Here is a 26471-nt window from a genome sequence, read left to right on the forward strand (position 1 = left end):
TTCAACTGGGAAGTGAGGTGGTGAGAAGGAGGGAGCTGAATTTAATGAGCAGGGGGTGCCATCATGTGAGCATTTGGGAGACGCAGAGGTTGCATGGGCGAAGCATTGGGCAGCTTGTCTGATGTCACTCAACACAACCTTCACCGTCCGGTCCAGCCCAATTGCAGCAGGTGTGATTGTAACCACAATAAAATGTGGGTGGGGGAGAGGGGGGGGTGTCTGGGAAATACTGCACTGGGAAGTCAATTTTCAACCATGTGAAGAAAAGTTGTGGGTGTTGCTGGGAGGGGGGGGGGCGGGGATTTGGAACATTCTGGATACAGCCCAAGATGCCAGAGTTGCCCGATCAAAAATGTGGGCCCGGCAGGGAGCATGGAAACCCAGCGAGGCCACAGTCAGCGATAATGGAAGGTGCTGACATCAGGGCCTACAGCAAGGCGTCAAGACAGGAGACTCATGTTCAGCAGCCCAACAAGAGGCACTCAGAGACCTAAATAAAGTCAGCAAGGCCTCGTACTGCCTCCCAGCAAGGCCCTTATCCTCGTACTGCCTCCCAGCAAGGCCCTTATCCTCATATTGCCTCCCAGTGCTGGGCCAAGGCCTTGTTGAACCCTTAGCCAAGTTCACCACCCAATTTCACTCTTGCTCTACATGCCAGTGTTAATTTTGGAAAATTAACATTTTCATTTAATCTTAGTCATAGTCTTTTGACTAATATGTAATTTAGTTGTCATACTTAGTCATCTAAATTATTTTAGTTAATTATTTTTCTCTAACTGGACCTCTTTAAATCTTAGTTGTAGTTCGCATACGGCAGGGGTATTCATCAGGTCTGATTGGATCTTGTCTTGTTTTTATTCATTGACAAAAATTGTCAATACACTTCGTCATAGGCTTCGTGAAATAATTTTAATTTAGCCATTGTCACGTTTTAGTCTGAAAATAAAGGTCATTGACGATAACTTAACATCAACAAAATTAAAACTGCTACATGCTCCTTACACTGGGGGGCACTGGCGGTGAAGCTCGTCAGGTGGGGGAGGGGAAGCCAGCAGTTTGCTAAAACGGTGTTCTGTCGAGTTGAGCTACTTTGTCTAGTTAGGCTACCATAGTGCAAAAATCGACAGCCCTAACCTTAACCCCAAACAAACCATAAAACCCTAACCCCTAAAACCTAACCCTAACCCCCAAACGGTGGAACTGCACATGTGCAAAAAGGCTCGATAGTACGTCTCGATAGGTAGCTCAACTCGTCAGAACACCGGCACCCCCTCAGAAGATGGTGCCCTAGGCGGCCGCCTATGTCACCTAATGGGAAGACTGAATAAAACACCAATGAAGACCATTTCTGTTCCCTTTATGAAAGATTTGGTGGTTTCATACAAGTTGGGGTGCCTTCGACGGCCTTCATCTTGGGTCGCCAAGCAAAGTGTGACACAGCATTGCCAGCATCCCGCGATTGCAGCGCCACGCTGAAATGTACAGTATGTGACAATCGAAGGCCAGTAATTAGCCAATCACTTGCCAGAGCTGTGAGGCCTGCATGGCTTAACATGCCATTGTTTTATTTGCCTGTTACCGGGATAACTGAATGCCACTAGTAACCAAGAATTCCCACATTGCTAATTGGAGCAGCTAGTCTCAGGGGCGGGGCTTGTAGCAGCGATGGGCTGTTCTGTGACCCGATTGGAGCGATACACACCCTTCATGCAATAAACTTAACAGTAAAAAAAAATAAACGCTGTATGTATACAGCTACCTTTATGGCTACTACAGACATTACTGCATTGTTACAAGAACTTTTTTAATCATTCATTCAAAAGCAGGATGAGACTATCCATGTAATACATACAAACCAGTTGTTATGAATAGATCACCTTTCTCACCTTCTTCAGTCCAACAACTACTAATGTTGCTATTTCTGGCCATGTGATCACACTAACTAGTGTTAGAATTATCAGAACTGGGTCCCTCCCCAGGCTTGACAGCAGAGCACCCCTCCCCCCACCTCAACACCGCATGGAAATTGATAACGTTGGTATCGTCCCTAACCATTTCTCCTGGAATTCAAGAGAACAGGAAGCCACTGTGATGCTCTGGGCTTCCTACCCGGAGTGGAACCCGGCTTCGTGCCACCATTCCCAGGACAGACGGTGACACTGGCTGAGTGTCTACAGGGAATCAGTCGATGGGTTACTGTAGTTACTTCTCAAAATACAGAAACCAGCTTCAGCACAAATGTGTAAACAAACAACCTTTGAGTGCTACGCTTGCGTCGAGTCTTAGATGTACATTTTTTCATTACGATAGTAAACGTCCCCTTGGGTAAAACCAACCTTTTGCTGTGTCGAAAATCCTTGGCAAGTTTCTTTGTGGCCACCTAGTGGCAGGTTGCGTAACTAAATCTGTCGCAAGTTCCCAAAGAGGCGGATGCTGATTCGCGGGTGAGGGGGCTAATTGCGTTGCAAGCGCAGCCTGGTGACACACCCCCTTAGGCTTCACACGCCTTAGGCGGTCAGCTGCCCTGCCCTCCGTGCTCTCTTCCCGATGTCTGGGCAGCAATCCCAGACACGTGGTGTGCCGGGCATTGATCCCACGATGCAGATGGTGTTCTCCCTGCGACATCATGCTGGGAGGCTTTTCATCGTAGGGGGAAGTCGCGGTCGTAAGATCTGAAGATGATGTTTCCGTCCAGTAAGTGACAAAGGGTCGAGAAATGTCTGAGCAGGCTGGGGGGGGTTGTATTTATTTCAGCTCTTCCCCTCCCTCATCCTCATCCGCTGGCTTGCCACTGACGGATTCATACACTACATGAACAAATTGGGACACACCTCTCAGTCACTGAATTCGGGTGTTTCATTCAGACTCACTGCACCTGGCCATGCAGTCAGGTTTACAAACATTTGTGAAAGAATGGGTCCCTCTGAAGAGCTCAGTTAATTCATGCATGGTTCCGTCATAGGATGCCACCTTTGCAATAAGTCAGTTTGTGAAATTTGTTCCATGCTAGATATTCCACGGTCAACTAAGTGGTATTATTGCAAATTGGAAGCGTTTAGGAACAACAGAAACTCAGCCATGAGGTGGCAGACCATGTAAAGTAACAGTGCGGGTCAACAAGTGCTGAGGTGCATAGTACGTAACAGTCATCAAAGCTTTGTTGACTCAATAACTGCAGAGTTCCAAACTTCCTCTGGCATTAACGCCAGCACAAAACTGTACACCGGGAGCATCATGGAATGGGCTTCTAATGGCCAAGCAGCTGTACTGCATGTAAGCCTCAAATCGCCAAACACGATGCCAAGCTTCGGACAGAGTGGAGTAAAGCACTGACACTGGAGCAGTGGAGTGATGAATCACGTTTCTTTGTCTAGCAGTCTGATGGATGAATCTGGGTTTGGGAAAGTCCTTTTCTGTTCCTGCATGACTGGGTCCCAGTGCGCAAAGCAAGGTCCATAAAGACATGGCTGGGTGAGTTTTGGTGTGGAAGAACTGGGACACAGTCCCACACTGAACCCTGACCTCAACCCCACTGAACATCTTTGGCATGAACTAGAATGGAGATTGTGAGCCAGGCCTTCATGTCCAACATTAGTGCCTGACCTCACAAATGGTTTTCGGGATGAATGGGCAAAAATTCCCACAGAAATGCTCCAAAATCTTGTGGAAAGCCTTCCCAGAAGAATGGCAGCTGTTATAGTTCCAAAGGGAGAATCAACTCCATACTGATGCCTATGGATTTAGAATGTGACGGCATAAAGGTTCCTGTAGGTGTAATGGCCAAGTGTCCCAATACTTTTGTCCATATAGTGTATAGATGACTCAGCTTGCCAGAGTCCACTCAACCCTCTAATACTATTAAAGAGACAGCTGCAGTCCGGGTGCTTGTTCCTGGCCTAAATCCTTCACTGTCCTTAATTCACCCCCCACTAAATCCACATTGCAAGTCCCCAAGACACAGGCATGGCTGTGGATGAATGTAACTGATCACTAGTTTAACAGAATCACTAATTAATCAACAAAACGTTCACCATCACCCCCCCCCCCACCACATCAGTGCCTGCCCAGCATACTCAAATGCCCCCCTCCAGGATTCCATCCTTCTGATGCCACTTCAATAAGTTAGATAACCGCTTCTGGCAGACAATCCATGTCTCTCCCATAGAAGTATCTGTACATCCTAGTATATCCATATTTCTGTTACAAGAGCACACCTGCGTGCAGATGATTGGGGGAAGAAAAAAAAAAAACTCAAAAGGTCGTTTTCTATTCTGCAAGGCGGCAGTGGACTGCTGTGACCACAGGGTGGCAGTGTGGTCACAGTCTTGAGCTCTGCCTAGGGTAGATCCTGCATAAGCTCATAGCTCTGGCCACAGCGCCTCCCTTAGCTGCCTTGCAAAAGTACTGCTGGTAAAATCTTAATGCACTCCACAGGTCTGGCCAAAACATGCACCCGCTGATTGAGACACGCCCTCTACATAATTTATCGAACTCTAACCAATCACGGTCTGATGTTCTGATAATTCTTCTGTTGCCGCCCACACAGCTGGCATCCTGTGTGTTAAAGAGCAGTATCTGCACCACCTACCGACACCCAGGAGCCACCCCATGCTCCACCCCCAGGATCTGCTCAGCCCAGTTCTGGACCTTCAAAACATCCTCCTCTGCCAAAAGAGCCGTTAAAGGTGCAGGAGCACCTGCCAGTCCCCGATTGGGGAAGGGCTGCCAAGGGCACAGCCAAAGCAACAGGATCTCTCTGCACGTCCACGTCCAGCCACTCAGGAGTGAGTAGTCAGAAGGCTGTTTCACGAGAGCATTCAGGCGCGACACAGTGAGGAAGATGCCTCAGGCAGGAGACAGAATAAAACGGCGTGAATTTACACAGCTGCTCCGCAAATGGGCAGCTCATTATGGGGAGAAGAATATGACCGACCGCAGCCAAAGATTTCAGGGCCGAGAATAAGAGAGAGATAAATTCCTGTGTCTACAGCGCGCTCTACCGTCCAGATGTGCAAATTCTGAGCACGCAGAATTCAAATTTAGAATTTTCCAACTTCAAAAGGTATTCAAAGAATTCACTGATGGAGACTGCAGTAAACACAGTTAAATGGTAAACAAACATCGGCAATAGATTTTAGATGAACTTCTCAAATGATGGAAGCCACAAACGGCATAAAGAGAAGGCTCTGGTGCTCATCCACAGGGCCGAGGAGGGGTGAGGGGCGAGTGCGAGAGGCACAGCGACATGTCAGAGCCCCCCCACCCGTGGTGAACGTCCACACTGGTGACGGTAACGGCAGGAGCCCTTGATGTATTTTATATTACCACTGTGAGTCATGGGGGTGGGGCAGCTGAGTCACTGCAGAAAGCCAGGCGGGAAGAAATAAGCATGAAAAGGAGAGACCAGGGCAGATTTGATGGGGGGGGGGGGGGGGGGGGGCAAGGCCTTTCTCCGCAAGGCCAACGGGACACAGACCTGTATGAAACCACAAATGGTGAACAGGATAGCAGACGGCTATGTGGCTCTGTGTGTGTGTGTGTGTGAGAGCACCGCTTGGTGTGTGTGTGTGTGTGTGTGTGTGTGTGAGAGAATTAGGTTTATTTTACCTAGTTGAGGCCAAATATTCCCCATTATGTAATAAAAAACCCGTTATTTTGACATTGTGGGGACCATTTTTTAGGTCCCTAAAGATCTGTGAATGCAATCAATCAATAACCTAAAAATACCAAAGGCCTTGTATTTTGTTTGGTTACTTATGGCTAAGGTTACAGCTGGGTTGGGGTTAAGGTCATCAAGTTGGGATTTGAGTTTGAGTTGAATGAAGAGTCCCAACAAAGATATAATTACAAACCTGTGTGTGTGTGTGTGTGCGCGTGTGTGTGTGTGTGTGTCAAGCTGCGCGCCACCCCCCCCACAGCCGTGTCCCTGAGCATCCTTACGCCGCGGATCAGCTAATGCAGTTCACACGCCATCACAGCAAAGATCATGTCATGCTGCCAATTCATCATCATCATCATCGATAAAATACTTAACAGGAAATCAGCGTCTGACTGAGCCGAAATGCGAGGGAACCTTAAATACGTCCATCATCAGCTGGAGAGAGGAAGCGACCCTCCACACCAGAGACAGGCAGCGTCGCTTCCCGCAGAGAGACGACGACGGAGACGGCACAAAGCCACCTGCCAGGTTACCAGGCAGCACATGCGCAGCGAGCTTACGGGAGGAGTAATGCGACGTGAAGCAAACAAACTCACACTCCAGGGGTGTCCAGCACAACGGACACCAAGACCGGCATTTACACATCAGCATGTGTGGGTGCAGAACGGTTCTTACAGCCCTCGTCGTTAAATATACCTTATGGAAATAACACACCTGTGGCAGTTTATATTGACTTTAAGTGCACCGTTTTCCTTTTTAATTGCATTCGTTAAACATTAATAAAAAAATGTACTAAAAACACACCACCTTGTTCATATTGGAAGGACAAGCCAGTGGCCAGAGTTAGCAGCATGGGGGCCACCTGTCCCTAGTTCATGCCGTTTCACCCAAAGCAAAGCACTGCAGGTACCCTGACCACCTCCTCACTCCTCCCCACCTCCTCCCCTTCGAAAAGTGGAGTAGCAGGTATTTCCATTTGCCATTTCTTCCTGCCAAATGACTCACTGCCATGGCGCCCATCCACACACACTCACGCCTGGTGCCCCGAAAGACTAAGAGGCTTCAGAAATATCTCCACACCTCCGAGGACGTCCTACCACCACATTTGTCTCCCAGAAGGTCCGGCTTCCTCCTGTTTTCACACGACTGTTTCCTGTAACAGGGGAAGCCATTTGATCCATGTGGCCACCTTCTCAGAAAGTGTGAGCGAAACTAGAGAACTGCTTTGACAGCAGGGGGCGTAGCAGTTAAGGCTCTGAAAGAAACTGAAGGGAAAGGCACTATAACTGGATAGATATTGTCCCACATCAAGCAAAGCTCAGGACTACGTGTTGAAGGTGATGAAATTCTGTTAAATCAGAAAAAAATTACACAAAATATCGAGACGGGTATAAGAACAGGATCCCCCAACCCCCACACCAAACAGGTGCCTGCCTCTAATTACTGTCTGGCACAAGAGCAGAGAGATTTTTATGGTTTTGGAAACAGAAATGTCTTCAGAGTGCAGTAACATCCGATATTCAAACATGAAAATTCCCCATGATTCTACAAAGGGGCTAAACTAATTTCCCAACCCAGTCTTGGGGGACCCATACACTCTACATTTTTATTCCTTCCCAGTTCCCAGCACACCGTGTACCAAGTATTCTGTGTTCTTGACGGGCTGGACACTGAGACGGAGCAAAAATGTGCACTGTGTGTGTCCCCTGGCTGGGAAACAATGGTGTGAATCTTCCCAAAACCTCCACGATGTGTCACATCGTGCTCAGAGTGTCAGTCAGCCGAAAACGGCAGAAAGTAGCTTCTACCAGAGCAGACTACAGTGATACGAACTCCAAGGCCTCCCCTCCTGCTGTAGGGCAGCCCCAAGCGGCAGGGGGCAACGTGAGGCACCAGTGTGTGCCGATTCGGGCTGATCCGGGCTTCGTGTTCAAACACCGGCTTATGCTCAATCCACGGCAGCTTATCCCAGTTTCCGTCGTGTTTGCCGTGACAGACACTCACTGAGGGAACATGTGGGTGGAGAACACTGCCTCTCAGAATGTGCCGAGAACAATTGTTTCTTGTATAATTTGTGATGGTGTAAATCATGCTGATGATTATCATTTTTCATGTTTACATTTCAGTAAAGGAGAAATTCCATCAGCATTTTTCTCCAGGAAGGACAAAAAAAAACAAAAAAAAACGGGGCATTTAACCTGAGGGGGGCGCTGTGTAACCCGGCTGAGCCCCAGCATCCCCACAGGCTCAGGACCAAACAGCAGCCTACCTTTCCTGGCTCGAGAGAAGAGCTTGATGCTGACTGGAGAGGTGGAGGTGACGGAGGAGGAGGCGTCCTTGGAGGAGGAGCGGAAGATCCCACTGAAGCTCATGCGACGGGGGGACTTGGGAGGCGAGTCCTGGTGGAAGGGGTATGGTAAGATGGTCTTGGGTGACCCTGGGCTGACCCTGGACCTGGCGGGGGCCGACATGGGGCTGGAAGGCCGGCTGAAGGGGCCACGGCTGAAGAAGCCCTTGGTGGGGCTGGCTGAGTGGCACGTGGGCGCCCCCTGGAAGACACAGGTGTGAACTGCAGCTAATTTATTTTAGGGTGAGTCCATCATAACGGAGCAGCACTCGCACCTGAGGCCATAACGGTGTGAAAAAGCGGCATTTATGCTAAAGGCAGCCTTTTTGTGGGAGTTCTGCTTTTGCACAGCTGCACACAAAATAGTCTGGGGGCTTGATTCCATCCATCCATCTGTCAGGCTATCCCAGGAAGCACAGGGTACAATATTTGGGAACACCATGAATGGGATGCAAGTCTGTTGCTGGGCAAGCAGATTTATTTATTCTTTTCTATTTTTCATCATTTTTAATGGATTAACTGGTATTCAAAAAGAATATCACCCCTCTGACAAAATTTACCAGGGTTTTATATTTTATTACAGATTTATTTACCTGGGAGAAGAGCATATAGTCACCTATGACCCCCCCCTTTAATAACCAATGATGTGTGTACACACATTTGACAGATGAAGCTTAGCGCCCCCTAGTGGATCTGAACAGCACCCAGAACCCAGACTTGGCTCCCAAACTTCGCAGAACAGCAGGCTGGACCCGTGTATATGTGTGAGCCGGCCCACGCATGGGTGTGCGCCATGCCACCCGGGCCGCTCGGCACTGGAGCTGGACCAGTACGAACAGAACCTGCCATCCTGCGAGCCGTCTCCTCACTCCAGGAACGTGGGGGGGCTGCTTCAGTTGGCAAATTAATACAGATCGCTTCGGTCCCATGGGACCCAGAGACACAGCCCAATTAAAACCTGACTGACAGCTAAAGTGGTAGGTTAAGAGAAGCAACCTGACCCAAGGCCTTTTTTAAAGAGGAGGGAAAACAACCCAACACCCACCCGGTTAAAAGGGCTGCCTACAATACAGGGCGTGTGAATATACTGTGTGTAAACAGTTATTCTGGCTGATGTTCATGACATTCAGCCATTAAAAAGGTACATAAAAACTAAGCAAGGTTTCTTTACAATGTAAGACTTTCCAAAGGAAACTATGTAATACAAGCAGTTTTACCAGCTTCACACACACACACACACACACGAGAATCGATAAAAGCACCAGAAACAAGATGACCTTTTGGCTGCAATGGTCCAGCGAAAATACTATTTGGTCATTCAATGAGAATCAAATTAACCTGACTTGCTGAGAGCCAATCAGCTTCCAGCCGACATTAATCCATTCAAATAAAAACTGCTTCCTGTCTCTTTAGTGGACCAACTCAGTTACAGATAGACGCTAATTGTCAGTTAACTGAACCTGATAATGTACCATCGCTCAGCTGTTAGCGTAAGTTGCTGTGCTTCATACAAGACAAACATCAGGAGTGGATGCAGTCTGAAATCCCAACCATACAGCAAAAACATTAATTTAGTAGAATATTCTTTCACATGCTTTCTTCTTGCCATGGCATCAACTGTACACAAGCTACAATAACATCACATGCAGTAAGCAGCGTACATCATCAAATCATTGCCTGATGGGTCTGTGTACAATTCTCTCTCCCACAAACACACGCACACACAAGGCTGGGTCAGATAAATGGTAAGAATTCGCTTTAACGAGGCAGACATAAAACAAGCTAGAGGCCATATTTTCAACCAGGCAAGGATGCAGAAAACTATGGATAGAGAGAAAAAAAATGGAAAGAATAGCTGGGCATCTACCCAAATGGGACCTTGGTGCCGACCCTGTGGAGACAGTTTGCTGGTGCCTTGCAGCCAGTATTTCATGGCAATGCAGATCGGGGGGGGGGGGGGGGGCGGGGGCTTCTCTTGAAAAGTACAAGGCTACACACACAGATCTGCTACAAGTTTAACTTGAGTCAGACTTGTACCGCAAGCTACATCCAGACAAAAACAAGCCGCTTGCCTTGCCAAACACCACAGGCTGTGCGATTCCTACTGTTCTGTCCTTCAGATCTGAAGACATTTCTCATCCATGAGCATTTCTATGTCTCCCGATTACTGATTATTTGGTTCCTGTAAAGTGACCTTGGAATTGTAAGAGACACCATATTATTTATTGTTATTATTTTTGCTGTTGTTGATGTTGTTCCTTGCTGAGACACCCCTCCTCCCCCCAGGATCATTCAAGCAGAAAGGCATTAGATTAACTTGATTACTGGCACTACACAGCCAGGTCCAACAGTGAGCAAGAGAGTCAAGTCTCTGACGATTTAACACTAAGATCACTTTCCTTGCCTAATAACCCATAAGCACCAGTTCGGGATGGGAGATGGGAGGTTGGCTCTAGCTGAAAGCAGGACAGTCAGCTGCCTGGGGCATCATCAGTTAGCTTGGGGAGGGGCCTCCCAAGTTAAGCTTTGCCTAAGACCCCTGACAAGGTAGACTGGTCCTGGAGGAAGGGATGTGACATAGGATGGAGGGATGAAGAACTGGTCAGGCCCCCTGCTAAAGGAGTGTAGGGGTATGCTCTGGTTTGCAGATGGGGTGCAAGACAGAGTTTGGGTTTTATTTTGGGCGGCAATGAGTGGGGGTGGGACAGTAAATGGCCTTGTTATAGCAGGAGGAACAGGCTGGCACGACCCACTCACCTTGACCCCCCTCCCCCACCATGACAGAGTCCGGTATGTGTCTCTGATGCCAGTTATCCAACAGTACAGTTCGAACAACAGGGAGCAGTAGGACTCCTGAGGGGAGGGGCTTTTAAACTGAGAGGTGAAAAGGCTGCTTTGCTCTGGAAACAAATAAGGCAAAAAAAACAAAACAAACAAACCGTGATGTCGCCATGGCAACTAACAAAATGGAGCAACCTTTGAACTTCTATAAAAATGTGAAGAAGCGTTTCATTTTTTTTTTAGAACTTAATGCATGAAATGCACAGGAACTGACTTCTTTTTTTAAGCAAACATTAATTTTTTCCCCTCACAAAATTCACACATGGCGAGTCATTCAGCCGTTCACCCTAACCCACCTGAAGAATGAAAGGGTGATCTCACTCTTAGCTAGAAAGGCACACCAATGCGCACACACCCACTCCTAAAAAAAAACGGGTAATCCCACCAGCATTTAAAAGTATATATTCAGAACAGAGATATATAAACAGAAAAACATCATTCATAAGGTATGGTGAAAATCCTGGGGAAGCATTCTGTGGCACTGTGTACCCATCTATGGACGGTATGACCATTAAGGCTACTTGATTTCACACAGACACCATATAAACACATCAATTAACACAGACACGTGTCATACACAAGCAAACGCACTCAAGGGATCAACCACAAAAACGGCTTAAAAAGTGTCATGAGACGAGGTGATATGGTTACATATGTCCGCACCTGGTCACACGGCACTTTCTTTCAAAGTGCTGTCACTGATGCCGCCTGCTCACGGTGGTCTGCGCTCTTGCATCAGCACACACAGAACCGACCTGCAGAACCGACCCAGCACCCTCATTCGCACAGGCCTCCAAACACCCACCTGTGCTCTCTCCGCCACCTTGGCTTCCATCAGCCGACACCATCTAGCTGAACACAGAGAGCCGCTCCCGAGACCTTCATTAAAAGTGTTGGACTTCACAGGCATCACGCTGAATGAAACAGCTGTGCTTAACTGGAGCAGTTTAGCGAGGCAGGTGTGCGGGACAGAAACCCTTAGGGAATTAGCTAACGAGGCAACCTGGTATATTAACCATGGCCATTTTTAATCACAAATCACCTCAGGCAGAAAAAAGAAAAACAGATGACCAATTAGCAATGTTTATCTTGAATGAGGCAGTTATATCAGTACATGCTGTGGTAAAATTAACCGTATATACTGTAATATCTGTCTCAGATCTGTCAAAAGGCCTCTCTGTAGAGCTATCACCAGATTACCAAGGGAAACAACGAAAGGGCCAATTAAAAAAAGTCAGTTGATCAACCAACCAGACGCAGGTGGTGCCCTTTCGTTGGCTGCGGGGGGGAGGGGGGGGTGGCAGGAGGAGCTAAAATAGTCATATGATGAACATGGCGTCACTCAAGCCTTTTATCAGTTATAAATCATTTTCTCAATGCGAAGACTCCCTACAGCAACCATTTAGTGGCGAGAAGAACATTTAAACTGCAGAACTACAGAGTCAGCAGTAAGAGGCTTCACTGCCCTGTCAGGTTTGTTAGGGAAGAGACAGGCGACATACAGGGTGTCTGGGGATGTTCGGATTTGTCACCATGGCGAACGGTGACATTGCCCCAGACAAGTGCCAATCTGTGACATGACAGAGGTGTGTGATGTGGTGTGTGAGGTCAGGAAGGCCGGCACCTCAGTCTGGTCACACAGCCAATGTTCCACGCCAAAAATTATTATTATTATAAATACACACTACACTATGACATATTATTTTTAATTCTTTTATGAATATGACTACTGTTATTTTGGCAGAGTTGACTACAGTTCGTTTCACTGCAGGTTACAGTGTGACTGCACACCCTGCATGTGAAATAAAGAAAACCCACGAAACCTTGAATAATATAATAATCATAAGGCTCACAACCCTGTCCAGGATGAGCAGAAGGAAGGACGGATGGACAGATGGATGACAGGCCTGCGAGGGAGCATACAGGAGTGACATCCCCGCCTTACTCAGCGGGTGACCATGACAGCTAAACGATCACAATGAGCACATTTCACAGGAATCGGGCTGATAAATCTCCCGGCTGTGAATACATAAATCACAGGAAAAGGCACCATCCGAGAGAACAATCCAGTTGTGTTACATAAGCCTCGAAAAGCTCATCACTCCCCCGTTCACACACGCTCGCATCACCTGATCCCGTACGATCTCAGAGTGGATCCCAAACAGCAGGTTCCTGCTTCTCCGGCACCCCGAGGGACTGCGGAAACGCCCATCAGCCTGGACGCCACCCAAGAGCTGGTCTGTCTGCCCTGGGATGGCGCGCGGCACCGGATGCCTCACCTTGTGCGAGCCGTCCTTGTCCTTGTCATCGGTGTCCCCCTCCAGGAACGGCATGGTGAGGGAGCTCAGGTCCTATGCAGGGACAGAAGGGCAGTGGCGTTAGTGTGACCCGCGTGGAATGGGAACCGCAGAACCGCTGAGGCTGCGGAGCTGTATCATCCGAATGGCAGGCGGCCACCGTCTGCCGACATCCCCGTCACCGAGTAACCAGAGGGTCTGGCTTCAACGCCACGTCTCGAGGCTCGCCAGACCTCCCTGCTGCTGAGAAAACACCCTGAACGTTCATCATAGCTCATTAGCGCCACCCCACCTGTCGGAGACCCTCACGCTTCCGGGGACAGAGGCACGGCCATTGGTGTTAGATGAAATGACTTTGCTCCTCCTGAGATTTGAACCCATGCCCTTCTGATCACAAACACTGCGTCCTAGCCTGCTGAGCCGCACATCGTCTGCAACTCCTTCTGGTGCATCAAATCCCAGTGTCACATGACCGCAGGCCTCACACCTGTTCGCGAGTCTCAGAGAGTCTTAGGAGTCTTGTTCCTTTAGCTAGAGGACTCGATATTTCTCTGAAAGCTTTCACACAAGCCAGCGCCAACGGGGAAACACCCTTGTGGGATTTGGCTACAGTCCCGCTGTGGTACGGAGCACATGGCAGCCGTCGACACCAGCTGGTGCTGAGGACCACATACAGATTGTGCCGTAATTCCACGTGTTTCTGCCTGGGCTTCCTACGAGCTGCGACGGTCTCTTTTGGAAAACCTTGATGAGAATCATGCCAGTGTTACTGTGTGTACCGTCAAATGCATCCTCCGAGGTCACTTCATTGACAGGCAGCCCCATAAGGCCTGACAACAAGCAACAGTGACAAACACCCAACTTTAACTTCAACCATAAATAACTTACCAGCCGGTTTATATGGTTTAATACCAGCATCCAGGCGCCTGGAAGGTTCTCAGGGTCAAATGGTTTTAGAACATAAACGACACCTTTGTGTGCGTATATTGCTACGAGTTACTTTTAAAAAAATTTCCACGTGGCCATTCCAGCATCTGGGAGCTTATAAATAATGCAGGTAGACAGGAAGAAGCGGGCAGGGCTGTGGCTGGACGACTCGAAGCATGAAACACAGCGGGGGGGGGGGCTTGGATTTGGTCCTTTGGTAGCTGCCTGCTCTGACACCTGCTAGACAGTTGATTGCCACTCCTTTCCTCACAAGTAATAATAAATCAGTGATTAATTTTCATTTCATCCATTTATCGATCTGGTCACCAGGGACTTTGTTCTTATTGGCTGGGCCCTACATAGGAAACTGATCCAGTTTAGTATTAACAATAACTAAGACAATTACAATGATAAAAAGAGTAGCTGTACTTTGCTTTAAGCTGCTACTTTTACCCACAATATGCATTTTACATTTTATTCACCTATAACATGGCCTGTAATGATAGTAATCAGGCCCCTTTTTTACTGGGTTGATACACCCAGTAAATACCCCCCCCCCACACACACACACACACGCTGGGAGGCAAGGCTATCTAGCCAGCTGGTAGAACTGCATGTCTACACTCACCCACAGACACGAAAGCCATTGCAAACGTATATTATAAACAGAAATGGGCTCTAATTGGTTCGATCATATTCTGCTTGTTTGTAACAATGTTCTACATAGATGAAAAAATATAGGATTGGCTTTCAGACAAACAGACAAGCTAACAAGCAGCAAGCCAGCCCTGCTTCAGGGTGGATGTTCCGTCAATGATATCTTTTAGCTGTAAAGCAGCAAAGGGTTCTAGAACTGCTCCACCACCTCAGGGGAAAGTGCGGAACACTACAGCAGCTTGGAGGCGAGCAGAGAGAAGAGATGCACCAAGAAGAGAGGAAAATGTGGATTTTCTGAACTGTGATGTCACAGCCTTTGACGCCACATCTAGGTTTCCATGCACAAAAACATCCGTAATGTTTAGACTGAGAGCTTAGTTTAGTCCAAAGGAGGAGTATCTGGAAAATGAGGCAGTCCAATTCGGCTGGAGGAGCCATAGTTGTATTCTTTTAAAAAGGACGTTTTTCTCCCCAGAAATAAAAGGGCAGCTTGGGTCTTAAGAGCAAAGCTGGTTCAGCAGGTTAGGATGCAGTGTCTGTGACCAGAAGGTTGCTGGTTCAAATCCCAGCAGCGGAGTATTTTCACCGTGGAGCCCCCAGTTGCCCCAGGGAATGATGAAACCAGCTTTCTCAAAAATGCTTTAAACAAAAGTGCCCAATGAATTAAAATGTTGTGGCGGTTTCATAACTGAAAGGCTGAGGAACACAGCACATTTCTGAGGTTCAGTAACGTACTTCAATGATTAATACTATTTTATACATCTTACCTTCTCTATATAGTACTTATCCCGCACATGATGCAGATGACAAGGAGATAGTTTGAAGATACTCCCTGCTTGTTAAAGGATTGTCTGTGGATCATTCCCTATATATGAACTCTTTGGGGCTTCAGAACCCAAAATTCATTGCAACAGGAATAAAAATCTACACAGAAATAATGATGAGTCAGCTACAGAGGTGGACGAATGGGACATGTAGTCTGAGTGCTGACTGGGGTATTTTTCACAAACATGAGCGTCTCACCTCCACATGCTGGTGCAGACGGCATTTCACAGACTATATGATGCATACTCTGCCTTATGCTGTCTGAGGCTTCAAGGAACATTTGACTTAGTGACACTTAAAAAAAAAAAAAAGTAAAAAGGAGGTATTTTTCCACAACAAAATGTGGATACAGTACCACATTTGGTGGGATACTAACCAATATCCCTGAGATAATCACTGTTACATGAGACACAAACTCCACTTCAATGCTGGCAGTTCAAAACTCTTCGCTGTGCAAGGTTACTAGACACTGAAATTACTGTAATTATTGCAGTTATTTGATAATTAAACAGATACAGGCCGACGATGGGAGTTTAGAGTGAGACTCGCCGTCTGGCTGATGGCTTCTACACCACAGATATTTTTCACTATAATGTGACACCAGTGAAACACGCCCAGCGCTGGGCAGACATGACGATGAGGGTGGCTCCAACAGGGCAGTTTCAAGCAGTAAATTGTCAGTAAACCTCTCTAAGGACTTTTATTTTCCCTCACCAGTTGAGATGCAGTGCGGGTGAACAGTGCAGTCAGCGGGATGCCAACATTCTTCACAACCATTGGCTCCCATAATAGACTTAACCTCCAACACAAAACCACAGGCTATTGGGCAAACAGAGAAGCAGTTATTCTTAAAGTATAAAATAAACCCTTATTTTAAATTAATATTATCTGGGGAGTGCTGGGAAGCTTAGCGGGTTTGAATGCCTACGATCTGAAAGGCGCTGGTTCAAATCCCAGGGTCGGCAAAGTAATGTCATCGTTGGGTACCTGAGCAGGGCCTTCGACTCTCTAATTGCTCATCCAGTTAAGCCTCATCCGGCTTTCTGTAAAATGCACATCACTTCGGATAGAAGTGTCGATAGCACGGTTATACAGTTCATGCCATTACCGCCACGCTCTGCTCTTTGCACTCAGACAGACTTTCTCATGCTCATAATAAGACGATAAGCCTGTCGAATCTGCGGCCTACAGCACTTGCAAATTCTATTTTGGCAGGACGGGCAGGCCGCAGGGGCTCCGGAGAAAGAGGGTGGTAGTTAAGGGGGTGGGGTGGGGGGATTGGGGGTGGCTGAGAGTGCCGCACGTGGTGAGGTCAATATAGTAACTGCCCTCCCCTGTGACTCAAAGTCCGGCCGCTGCGCCGATGTCCAGTTGGACGTCGCGCTGGACGACAGTAAACAGACGGACAGACACAATCGCCCTCTATGTGAAACTCCAAAACCGATCATGAGCCAGCGAGCGAGGGCAGAAAGATGGGATCAAAGCAAAGCAGGCACAGGGCGTCTCTGCCAGGCTGACAGATGCCAGGCCTGTGCAGAAGGAAAAGGGAGCAGGATCCAGGAGGATTAAGACGCTTATTCCAGAAGCTTCTATCCCCTCCTACTGACCTTGGGCTGCCCAGGTGGAGGCTGTCCACCAGTGTGATCGCTGGTTCACATCATACTGTAGAAGCCTGGTCAGACTGGTCATAGACAGCATTGCTGTGTGTGTGTGTTTGGGTGGGAGGGTAACTGCGGAGGAAAATGTGTGTTTATATATCTCCTGTCCTTCAGCTAGGGTAAAAGCAGAGTGAAATAGCAACAGGCATTTTTCTGACGGGCAAGTTTTTCACGCTCCGTAGGGGGCGCTAATGCAGGACCAAACTGTTATCTTTTCCCCAAAGCTACTTCAACAGCATCGGATGCCTTCTGCCCAGGTGGGTGTGTTGAGTCTACTGTCCTGGTGTTTTTTCACCAAGACGTGTACTAAGAGCAGACAGAACGCACACACACGTCACCCCATCCTGATGATTATGGTATGTGCCAACAACGCAGCATCAACGGATTAATGGATTTATCTTTATTTCGTTCAACGACGGGTAAATTACTGAAAACAAAGTCAGTGTTATAAGAAAGAGGTATTCTCTGCATGGAGCTTCATGCAAAAATCCTCAGTGGTTTCAAACTTTGTGACTTTCCAGAAATCAGGAGAAGAATGTGACAGTAGGTCCTCTGGAAAGGGGCTCTTTGGTACATTCCCATGGGAGAATCTTCTCTATCTATCTCTAACATTCAGTTAGGTGGAAATTCAGGACCAAATCAGGGGATATCAGTGGTAAAATGGATTATAACATTTTTGTTGACAGTTTCTGGAAGTCTGGAGTTTGCATAAAAAAGGCATTTCTGATAACTTTATCAAGACGTGCCTTGGCAAGACTAAACAATATCACGGGGGTGAGTGTTCCTCTTGAAAGAAAACAATAGCCATGAATATTTATAGAAAAAGAGAAAACGGTTTGATTAAAACACGAGCTCTGACTAGAATGTAGACTATGGGGCCTTAACAGACACGCAAAACCATAAAAAAAAACCTAAAGAGAGAGAATAAAAGATCACAGAAGCTTCCAGAGTGAAAATGAAGTCAGCTTGAAACAGCACATCCCCATCAAAACACAAAGAATGTTTTGTTAGATGAACAAACACATGGTAACAAGCAAAAACCTTGGGCTCAGGGATCTACCTGGCCTCCAAGAAAAACATCTGCTCGCTAGCAGGGCCGACACTGGCAAGCCGGGCGCAGCGGGAATAGGAAAACACGGCCTGTTCGGCCAAATGTCCGCCCACCCCCCAGCCAAACCCTCATACCTGTCCGCCGAATCACAAGCAAGCTTTCCAGTGCAAGGAGGTTCCACAAAAGGTTCCGTCTGAATCGCAGCATTTATAGATTTATAGATTTCCATCGGGTCTGTACATGTTTCTTTGAAAAGTGTCTCTCACTAAAAAAAGAGCAGCAAGTCAATGCTAACAGCCCCAGAAAGAACAACAATTCTAAAAACGCTAAGAATACACAAAAATAAACCGATAGCTACATTTCAAAGCAAAACAACAAAAGCTGGCAGGTGTGTCATCCTTTAATCTTCCATAAACTTTGGAAATAAATTCCTTTTGGGGGACAAAGATTCACCCTCAAGATGACCCAAGTAGAGTGTTTACCCTGGAATAATAGGGTTATCTGTGAGCTAGATCATTCGCACAGCACGCCATCCTCTGATTGGCCTTCGTTAACCTCACACAATACAGTCATACTGCATGTCATTCGGTGGGAAGACATACTTAACAGGGCCCAATGTGAACTGGAGTGAAAGAGATTAACTGTCATTGTTGACATACCACGGCACAAAAAAAAAAAAAAAACATGTCCTCTGCATTTAACCCATATGTGACAGCAGAGAGCAGGGGGTCACCTGACTCACCTGCACATGGTGAAAGGTCTGTCCATTTGGGTCACATGTGCCTGATTTCATGCCCTGTTCTATGAGAGTTGTGGGCTCAACCTAGCAATCATTTCTCATGTTTGCCGAACAGCATAAGGAGAACCATATTCAAATCATTTAAATGCATCTTGCATTCATCTCAAATGCATGACCACTGGTGAACAGTTATCTTTCCGGGCAAATGAGGTAGAAAAACACTTGTGGTGGACCTTTCAGGATGACTCTTCACTAAGATCCAGTGGGAATGTGTCTGTGACGGTGGAAGGGGGGGGGGGGACTCTGGGATCGCATGCAGCTATTCACCTGTGAGCACATTCCGGAACTGCACCTGTACAGTGGTGCTGGGCAAAGTGGTTACGATCAGAGGCGAGTTCCTCAGCCAGACTGCTACACAAAACTGCTACACAAAGAGGTGAATGTTTGAACCAGACAATCTAAACAGCACTGAAAACTAATATAAAGCGTGTCTGACTTCACAATTAGAAAAAAATCTATATCTATCCTTTCCATTCCTATAAGGAGAACCTCATTAGGGCTTTACAGAGGAGTGTGACATACTTTTTGTTGAGAACAGTACAGACTCCATCATATACTTGGGTTATATTAAGCTGTTATCCAGCTTCATAAATGATTTAAACGAATCACTTATCACGCAGAACCTGTATGAACGCCGTTTGTAAATAAATAATTAGTGCGGAGCCTTTTTAAAACTGCACCGTGCATCTTGGCAGCAGCTACAGTGGCGACATGTTTGTTTGCAATGCGAAATTCCAAAAGGTCTAGACTCCCTGCTGTAGAGTGTAAAGCCCTCAGTCCCAACTGGGTGCCAATTCTGAGCCAAATCAGACTATTTGGAAACTGGGGGAGGGGTCTGGTCACTAACGGAGAGTAAATGTCAACGAGGTCCCGCATCAGTGCCCCCTACAGAGCAGTCAGGCAAATGCAACTGACTCATGCTGCTGTCAAAACCTCTTGATAACACGGCTCTGCCTTCGCCTAAGTCGGGCCCCAAGTCTCCTCCAAGCCGCAGAAAGGGGGAGATTCCCATCGTTTTCCTTGAAAAACACTGGACTAAAATCTCCCACAAAATGATACGACTTACGGTCCAACTGTGAGCATCACAGTTTCTCAGAATCTGGATCTTCGAAGCAGAACAAAATGCCGTAACCAGAACCATGTGTGGGCATCCAGCCCGCACCTAAAAACTGCGATTCTAAATATAGCAAAATCGGGGATCCTGGAGCATTTAAGGACAGTCACAGAGAGTATTGTGCACAGCGCCAGGCTCAGCATACCACATGGATCCAGGCATGTAGTAGTATTACCATAAATGCCAGCATTGGTTTTATGTGATATTTTCCTTATGGTTCTAAGCTTTTGTAATTTTTTGTAATGATGTCACTGAAGTCACGCCAGTGGAGTGACTGCAAAATAACTTAATGGATGTACTACAACAAGAGCTAAAATTAACCTTTATTTGCCTTTGGTACAAGTATATAAGAGCATGTTAGTTTTCACATACTCCACCTCGCTCTTCTTTTTTAAAAGAGACACACACATACATATAAGTGTATGTAGGGGTGGTTAGGAGTATTCCTTGTTCAAAGACCCAACAATGAAATCCAATGAAATCCAGTACTGGAACTGGTGACCGTCTGACCACATGCGCAGAGGCCTCACACTCTGAGCCACGCACAAACCTCCCCTTCAGTTAACTAGGCAGTCTCAGCTAACTACCCATGGATCAGTCAAACACCAGATTAATCTGCGCTTCCTCCCCCAACGCAGCACATCACCAGAAAGCAGCGAACCTCTGAGGAAAATCAGTGCTCCCCATCAGATAATATGTCAGCAAGGGCCTTAAATTCCTGTCAGTGGGGTGTTAAAGTTTCAGGGAACTGCAAAAAACGCCAGAGTGCAGGGAGAGCAAACTGGAAAACAAGAAGCTCATATTCTGTTCCTTCATCAACAGCTTCAATCTGACATATACTGTAATAAAAATAATGCACCCCCCCCCCACCACCACACGAACACACAGTGCTGGGTCACTCATCTCCGCCGAAACACTACACTGACCATAAATCGATAAGTCAAAAGCCACCTGAACTGTAAAGCGCTCTTGAATTACCCCAAGGTCTCATACTGACGGGAAATATATTTTTATACATCTTGTAATAGAAAACCTTGTCATGAAACCTAGGCACCTCAAATCCACAATCTGGTCACATGCCAAGGACCAGGGGTTGCAGACCGAGTCCTGCACACGTCACATCAGACACGCGGTGCGTCACTTAACGCTGACATGTGACGCTACTCAGCTCTTGTGAACAGTGACAGCGAAGGACATCTCAACCCCCCTTTATTTCTTTTATTCCTTTATTTCCTCTCAAATGTGAATAAAAATAACAAAGTAATATTTTGAAAAGCTTGTAAAATGTATAAGCAGCAAAGAATCCACAGCTGCAGTAACATCATCTAAAAATTCTGGAGCCAGAAGTCTTTTTGTATAAGACACACAATCGTTTGCTGCATCAAGAAGACTTTCTGGGTCTACCTTCAACGTCCTCCCATAAGAGGAAAGGATCTCCCTCCTCAAGAAGGTCGCAGGTCTCTTGCTTCTCTACTGATAAACACTGACCAACCCATTAACTCTGAGTGCAGCGGGGGGCAGAGATTACCAAAACGTCACCACAGGGTCGTACCCCTGGCAGATGCACTTCAAGGCAGGTCTGTGCATTTTACGAGTGTTAGTGTGAAAGATTTATGTGATAATACAAGTAATATGTTAATCAAAACATGGTTTATTTTGATATCTATGGAAACGAATGTGGATATCATTTTTGGACTGTCCATCCATCCATTTTCTGTAACTGTTTGTCTTATTCAGGGTCACGGGGGGTCTGGAGCCAATCCCAGAGGCTATGGGCACAAGGCAGGGGACAACCCACGGCAGGGCACACTCGCGCACCAGTCACTCACCACTTCTGGACTGGATACATAAATTAAAATGTTTGCAAGGCATTCTTTTCATTGAAGTGCAAACGTCTAAGACGTACAGATCATCCAGGCTGTGGTCATGTTCTGTCTGTGGTTTGGCCTGCTGTGGCGTTTCCTTGCACGATTTCAGTTGGCAGCTGAGCAACTCGGAACACGACCAAAAAAATCTGAACTGGCTCGTCCGAGTCTTTGGTACTCAAATGCAGCGGCACTCAGATGTTGTGGCTGATTTATCTGAGAGACCATAAACGCTAAAAAAATTTGTGTAACGGGGGAAGATTTCAGGCGAGGATTATATCCGGTCAGATTATCAAATAGCGCTGACACACTATGGATGATAATAAACCCACAGGGTAAAGAAACCTTTGACCATTTAAACCAGGGACGGACAATCTTACCCAGAAAGGGCCGCGGTGTATGCGGGGTTTCACTGCAACTCCCTAATTAGATTACTAATTAGGAGAATGATTGGCTGAAGAGTCCTCACACCTGGGTTTGAACAGCTGACCTAAAGGTTGTCCCAAAAACCTGCATACACAGTGGCCCTTTGCGGATAAGATTGGACACTCCTGGTTTAAACAATAACAGGTGGAATTATCTGTGAGAATTTCACACGCTATTTATTCAGCTGATGCCTTTAAGCAACGCGATGCACACTTTTGAGAAAGCAGTTCAGCCAATTCTTGGAGCTTTTGGGAATTAAGGGCCTCATTCAAGGGTCCAACAGCGATTTCTGCTGACCCTGGGATCTGAACTGTCAACCCTCTGATTTCATACAGGCACAGCCTCCTAAACCACTAAGCCAAATACCACCAATAATGTCAGGCAATGCTGCAATCCTGTCATGGTTTAGATTCACATCAGGAACATGCGGAAAGGTAAAATTAGAGAACAGAAAAATTACAGTGAACATAAACAGAGTCTAAGCGAGTATACAGGACATACGCATGTCTTCCTGGTAAAACAGAGATGGATCTAGCACAGAAGAATGTCATTCTCTGTGCATTTTGATATTCTGCCTCCAATCGAGAGGGGTGAGACCTCACATACGTCACCATGCCAACCCTGACTCCACTGTCGTGTTGACAGGACGAATGGTTTGCAAACCAAATAAATAAAAATTGACGGCTTTAACTTTCAGTATTCTCAGTGCCGAAGACTATATAAATCAGGCATGTTCCCCAGGGCTACCCAAGGCCTACATCCTGAAGGACACGAGGGGTTAAAACTGGATGTTGAATGAAGAAGCAGGTGGACTTCTGGCAGCTTCACTGCGGCACTGCGACCGTGACTCAATAGCTTAGAGCAACTTTCGCCACTGCAGATGTTTCCTCGACTTCCCGCTTTTCTCCCAGTGCCCCTGCTCTACCCAACGGCCCCCAAAGCCGCACAAAATGCTAAAAAACATATATTTAACTGAGATGGACAGACTCTGGGGAGGGACAGGAAGCAAGAAAGATGGCCAGCTTGATGCTTCCGGGAATTCCCTTTTGCAAAGCGACCTTTTCGTTGGAGCCTCGGGAACAAGAAACCAGGCCCAGCTTCACCGTGTATCACAGGCCACTAGAAACGCGTGTTGGGCTTCAGCCAAGGATACATCCCGACCCCATAAATCAGCTGCATTTCCATCACCGGGTGCGTTAGAGCTTGCTGCAGTAAGGCTAGTCAAAGGAGCGCGCTGTACCTGAATATCGAGGACAGCCAGTTAGAGAGAGGCTACAGCTCGTCTGTGTAGCCATATCGCTACAGTTCTTCTATTACACCGGTCTCCGAATTACTGCAATATCTGTTTACATCACCTTTCTTTTCCCCCTGTTTTTTCCCTTTTTACCAGTTTGCACAGCCTTATCTAGTACCACTATTACCTAGTTGGCTCATTGACAGCTCTTAGCTCGCGATTAGTGCGCCGCTTTCGACAAAAGCGTCTGGTAAATAAATTATTGCAAATGAGAATCTTGGGGCATTAAAAAAAAATAAGCGCAATTTTTAAATAGAACATAAAATATGTATCCATCACATTAACGATTAAAACTTTAATAATTATATAATATTTTAAGCAGACACTTAAACAGAGAGTCAGTCGTTTTCTGCACTGAAACAAATGCCCTCTTAATGAGTCTTACTCATTGTTTTAGGGGGAAGCCTAAAATTTTCTTGGCGTGACAAGCCCGTTAATTACAGCCGGCCTGGAGCTTCCCGTGACTTTACACACTAATCGTAATGGTAAAATGCCTGATGTGGATCCTCGGTCTTACTTGAAACGGGCCGAACCAGAAACGCTATGGTCGCTGCGGTGATCCCGGGTTAACACCATCTGCTGAGCGGAGTTAGGTCTGCGGTGCTTAATGTTGTGCAAAAAGCACTTTACATTACAGGCATGAAAGCGCTACCCACAGCGCTGTTCAAAGTGCACCGTACGCTCGGCGATAAGCGCACACCAGCCACCTCTTTTTAAGGCTTATCTCATCACATGTGGGACACATCATTTGCCGGAGAACATAGTGAATATGTGCTAACAGAGATAGGCAGACACGGCAGGTATCCTTGAACTGTTTACGTGTAGTTATTACGGTCTTTCTAATGCTGGCACCAACAGCGACGATCTTTGCTTCTGTGATACATTTCTTTAAAGCACATCAGTTAGATGGAGTCGGCCTTGGAGACTTAACCCCCAAGAAATACGGGACGAAATCGCTAAATTGATTTAGAATAATATTTTTTCAGGGCGGCTTATAGGGTCTAGAATCGCTTATCGCATGAATGACAGCTAATGCCCCATACCCCTATACATTCCCGCCCTATATATTCAGGCTAACTCTTTAATACTGTCTAGCTACGCTACTATGAATACCAAAATAAGTTCATATGGGATGTGAAATTTTGTTCAATAAATGGCAATAATCAATCTTACAATCACATAATAATAACAATTAATGCGAAAAATACCATATTACTAATAAGTAAAAAAATAAAATGAAAAAAATCTTACATTTCATACGCCAATTCATATTCTACATTCATATTTGACACAAGAAGAAACTCGCGTCTGCTTGTCTTAAAAACAGAAATTAACATGGAGCAGGGTGTTATTACTGGTAACCCTGCGTTGCAGATTATATACACAGTAGTGATTTACCCTGGGAGTTAAGTGCAGATGATAACAATAACGTGTTGTGATGGCAAATCCATCTCCTGATCATAACCATCACTTAGGACAGCCCCGCCTCCGGACTCCCGCAAACTTAACGCGTGACCCGGCCAGGGGCTATCAACATGGGCTCCCCAAAAAGTGAAGGACTCACGGGCATGTTCAGCCGGAGCGACCTCCTCTTCTTAGGGACCTTTTTCTTCATGTCTGTTTTCTTACTGTCCATCACGGTGCTTCCCATTTTCTAGGAAAAGAAATGAAATAAAGAAATAAAAATGCGGCTTGTTCTCTGTTTGAATAGGCGAAGTTCGGTCATTCCCCGATCTGTAGGATAAAAACGCAGCCCCCGAAAACGTCGAGCGGGTGTGGGCGCGACTCTGCCCGGCGCAGTGACCTTCCTCAGCCCGAGCGCAGCCCCATGCAGGGGTGCGTCTTTCTCACACGCCTCCGGCTAATTTGCGGACCTCCGGAAAGAGTAAGAAGGGTTGAAGGCAGTCCCTTTTCCCAACGCACAGCCCGGAGTAATGCATGTCGTGGCTCGTTGTTTGGAAAAAGGGAAAAAAAGAAAAAGGCAGAGAGACGCACTGGAGAGTTTACAACCACACCTACTCCATGTGCTGCGCAAATAACCCGCGGTCTGATCACGGGGAGAAACGCAGATGGATCGCGATGGAGGGAGCCGTGGCAATCAGTATCTCAAACGGCAGATCCCACCTTAAGTACTGCGCTAAAAGTACGAACTGCAATAGCCGGGCCAGCGACTGGGATCCGGGCTCGCTACGTCGCAGCTCAGTCACATGGCTGTGTTTACGTCGCGACTGCATGCAACAGACACGGGTTTATGCATCTCTTCCATGCACGTACCTCGTCTGCAGTTAAAATGCTCAAACATAAAAAGACCAGGTCCAGTGAAGCACCGATACGTCCAATTCTGGCTTGGAAATTCAGCTGCTATGCGGTACGCTCACTTTTGCGGAAGTAAGCGTATCCTGTTTGTAACTACGACTTCCAAATTGGAAAAGGAGGAAGAGGAACGCTAAGGCACCAAGATTACAGAAATAGAGAACAAGCGTGAACCTCTGGGTACACAGCTTAATTTCTAATGTCTTGAAAAATATGATTGGTTGTCTTTCATATGTAGCATAAAGTAAAACTACGAAGGTTAATAAATGAATTAAAAGGGTGAGGAGGTTTTTGGCCATTTTTTTAGGATAAAAATATAGAACAAAATATCGCATTTTCAACTATGTCAGAGATAAATGAAACCGCATGAAAGGGATACCACAATGGGTTCCTTTTGC

The 26471-nt window shown here is 46.6% G+C and overlaps 1 protein-coding gene across 7 annotated transcripts in view; it reads right to left on the reverse strand.

Moving 5' to 3' along the window:
- The window catches only part of prkag2a (protein kinase, AMP-activated, gamma 2 non-catalytic subunit a), a 65545-nt gene extending 39312 nt beyond the window's left edge, over window positions 1-26233 (reverse strand). Inside the window, exons 1-4 of one of the 7 annotated variants that reach the window (XM_049010156.1) lie at window positions 26035-26233; window positions 25325-25414; window positions 13127-13198; window positions 7929-8208 (exon numbers count right to left, since the gene is read on the reverse strand). In XM_049010156.1, the coding sequence (XP_048866113.1) occupies window positions 7929-8208; window positions 13127-13198; window positions 25325-25411 (439 nt within the window). In that variant the 5' untranslated portion in view covers window positions 25412-25414; window positions 26035-26233. Of the gene's footprint in view, window positions 1-7928; window positions 8209-11652; window positions 12062-13126; window positions 13199-24277; window positions 24412-25324; window positions 25918-26034 lie in introns of those variants that run through there. The other 6 variants (XM_049010165.1, XR_007397257.1, XR_007397272.1 and 3 more) reach the window with 6 other exon arrangements.
- Window positions 26234-26471: the final 238 nt, after the last annotated feature.

Source organism: Brienomyrus brachyistius, chromosome 1, assembly GCF_023856365.1.
Source record: "Brienomyrus brachyistius isolate T26 chromosome 1, BBRACH_0.4, whole genome shotgun sequence".
In the NCBI taxonomy this organism is placed as follows: domain Eukaryota; kingdom Metazoa; phylum Chordata; class Actinopteri; order Osteoglossiformes; family Mormyridae; genus Brienomyrus; species Brienomyrus brachyistius.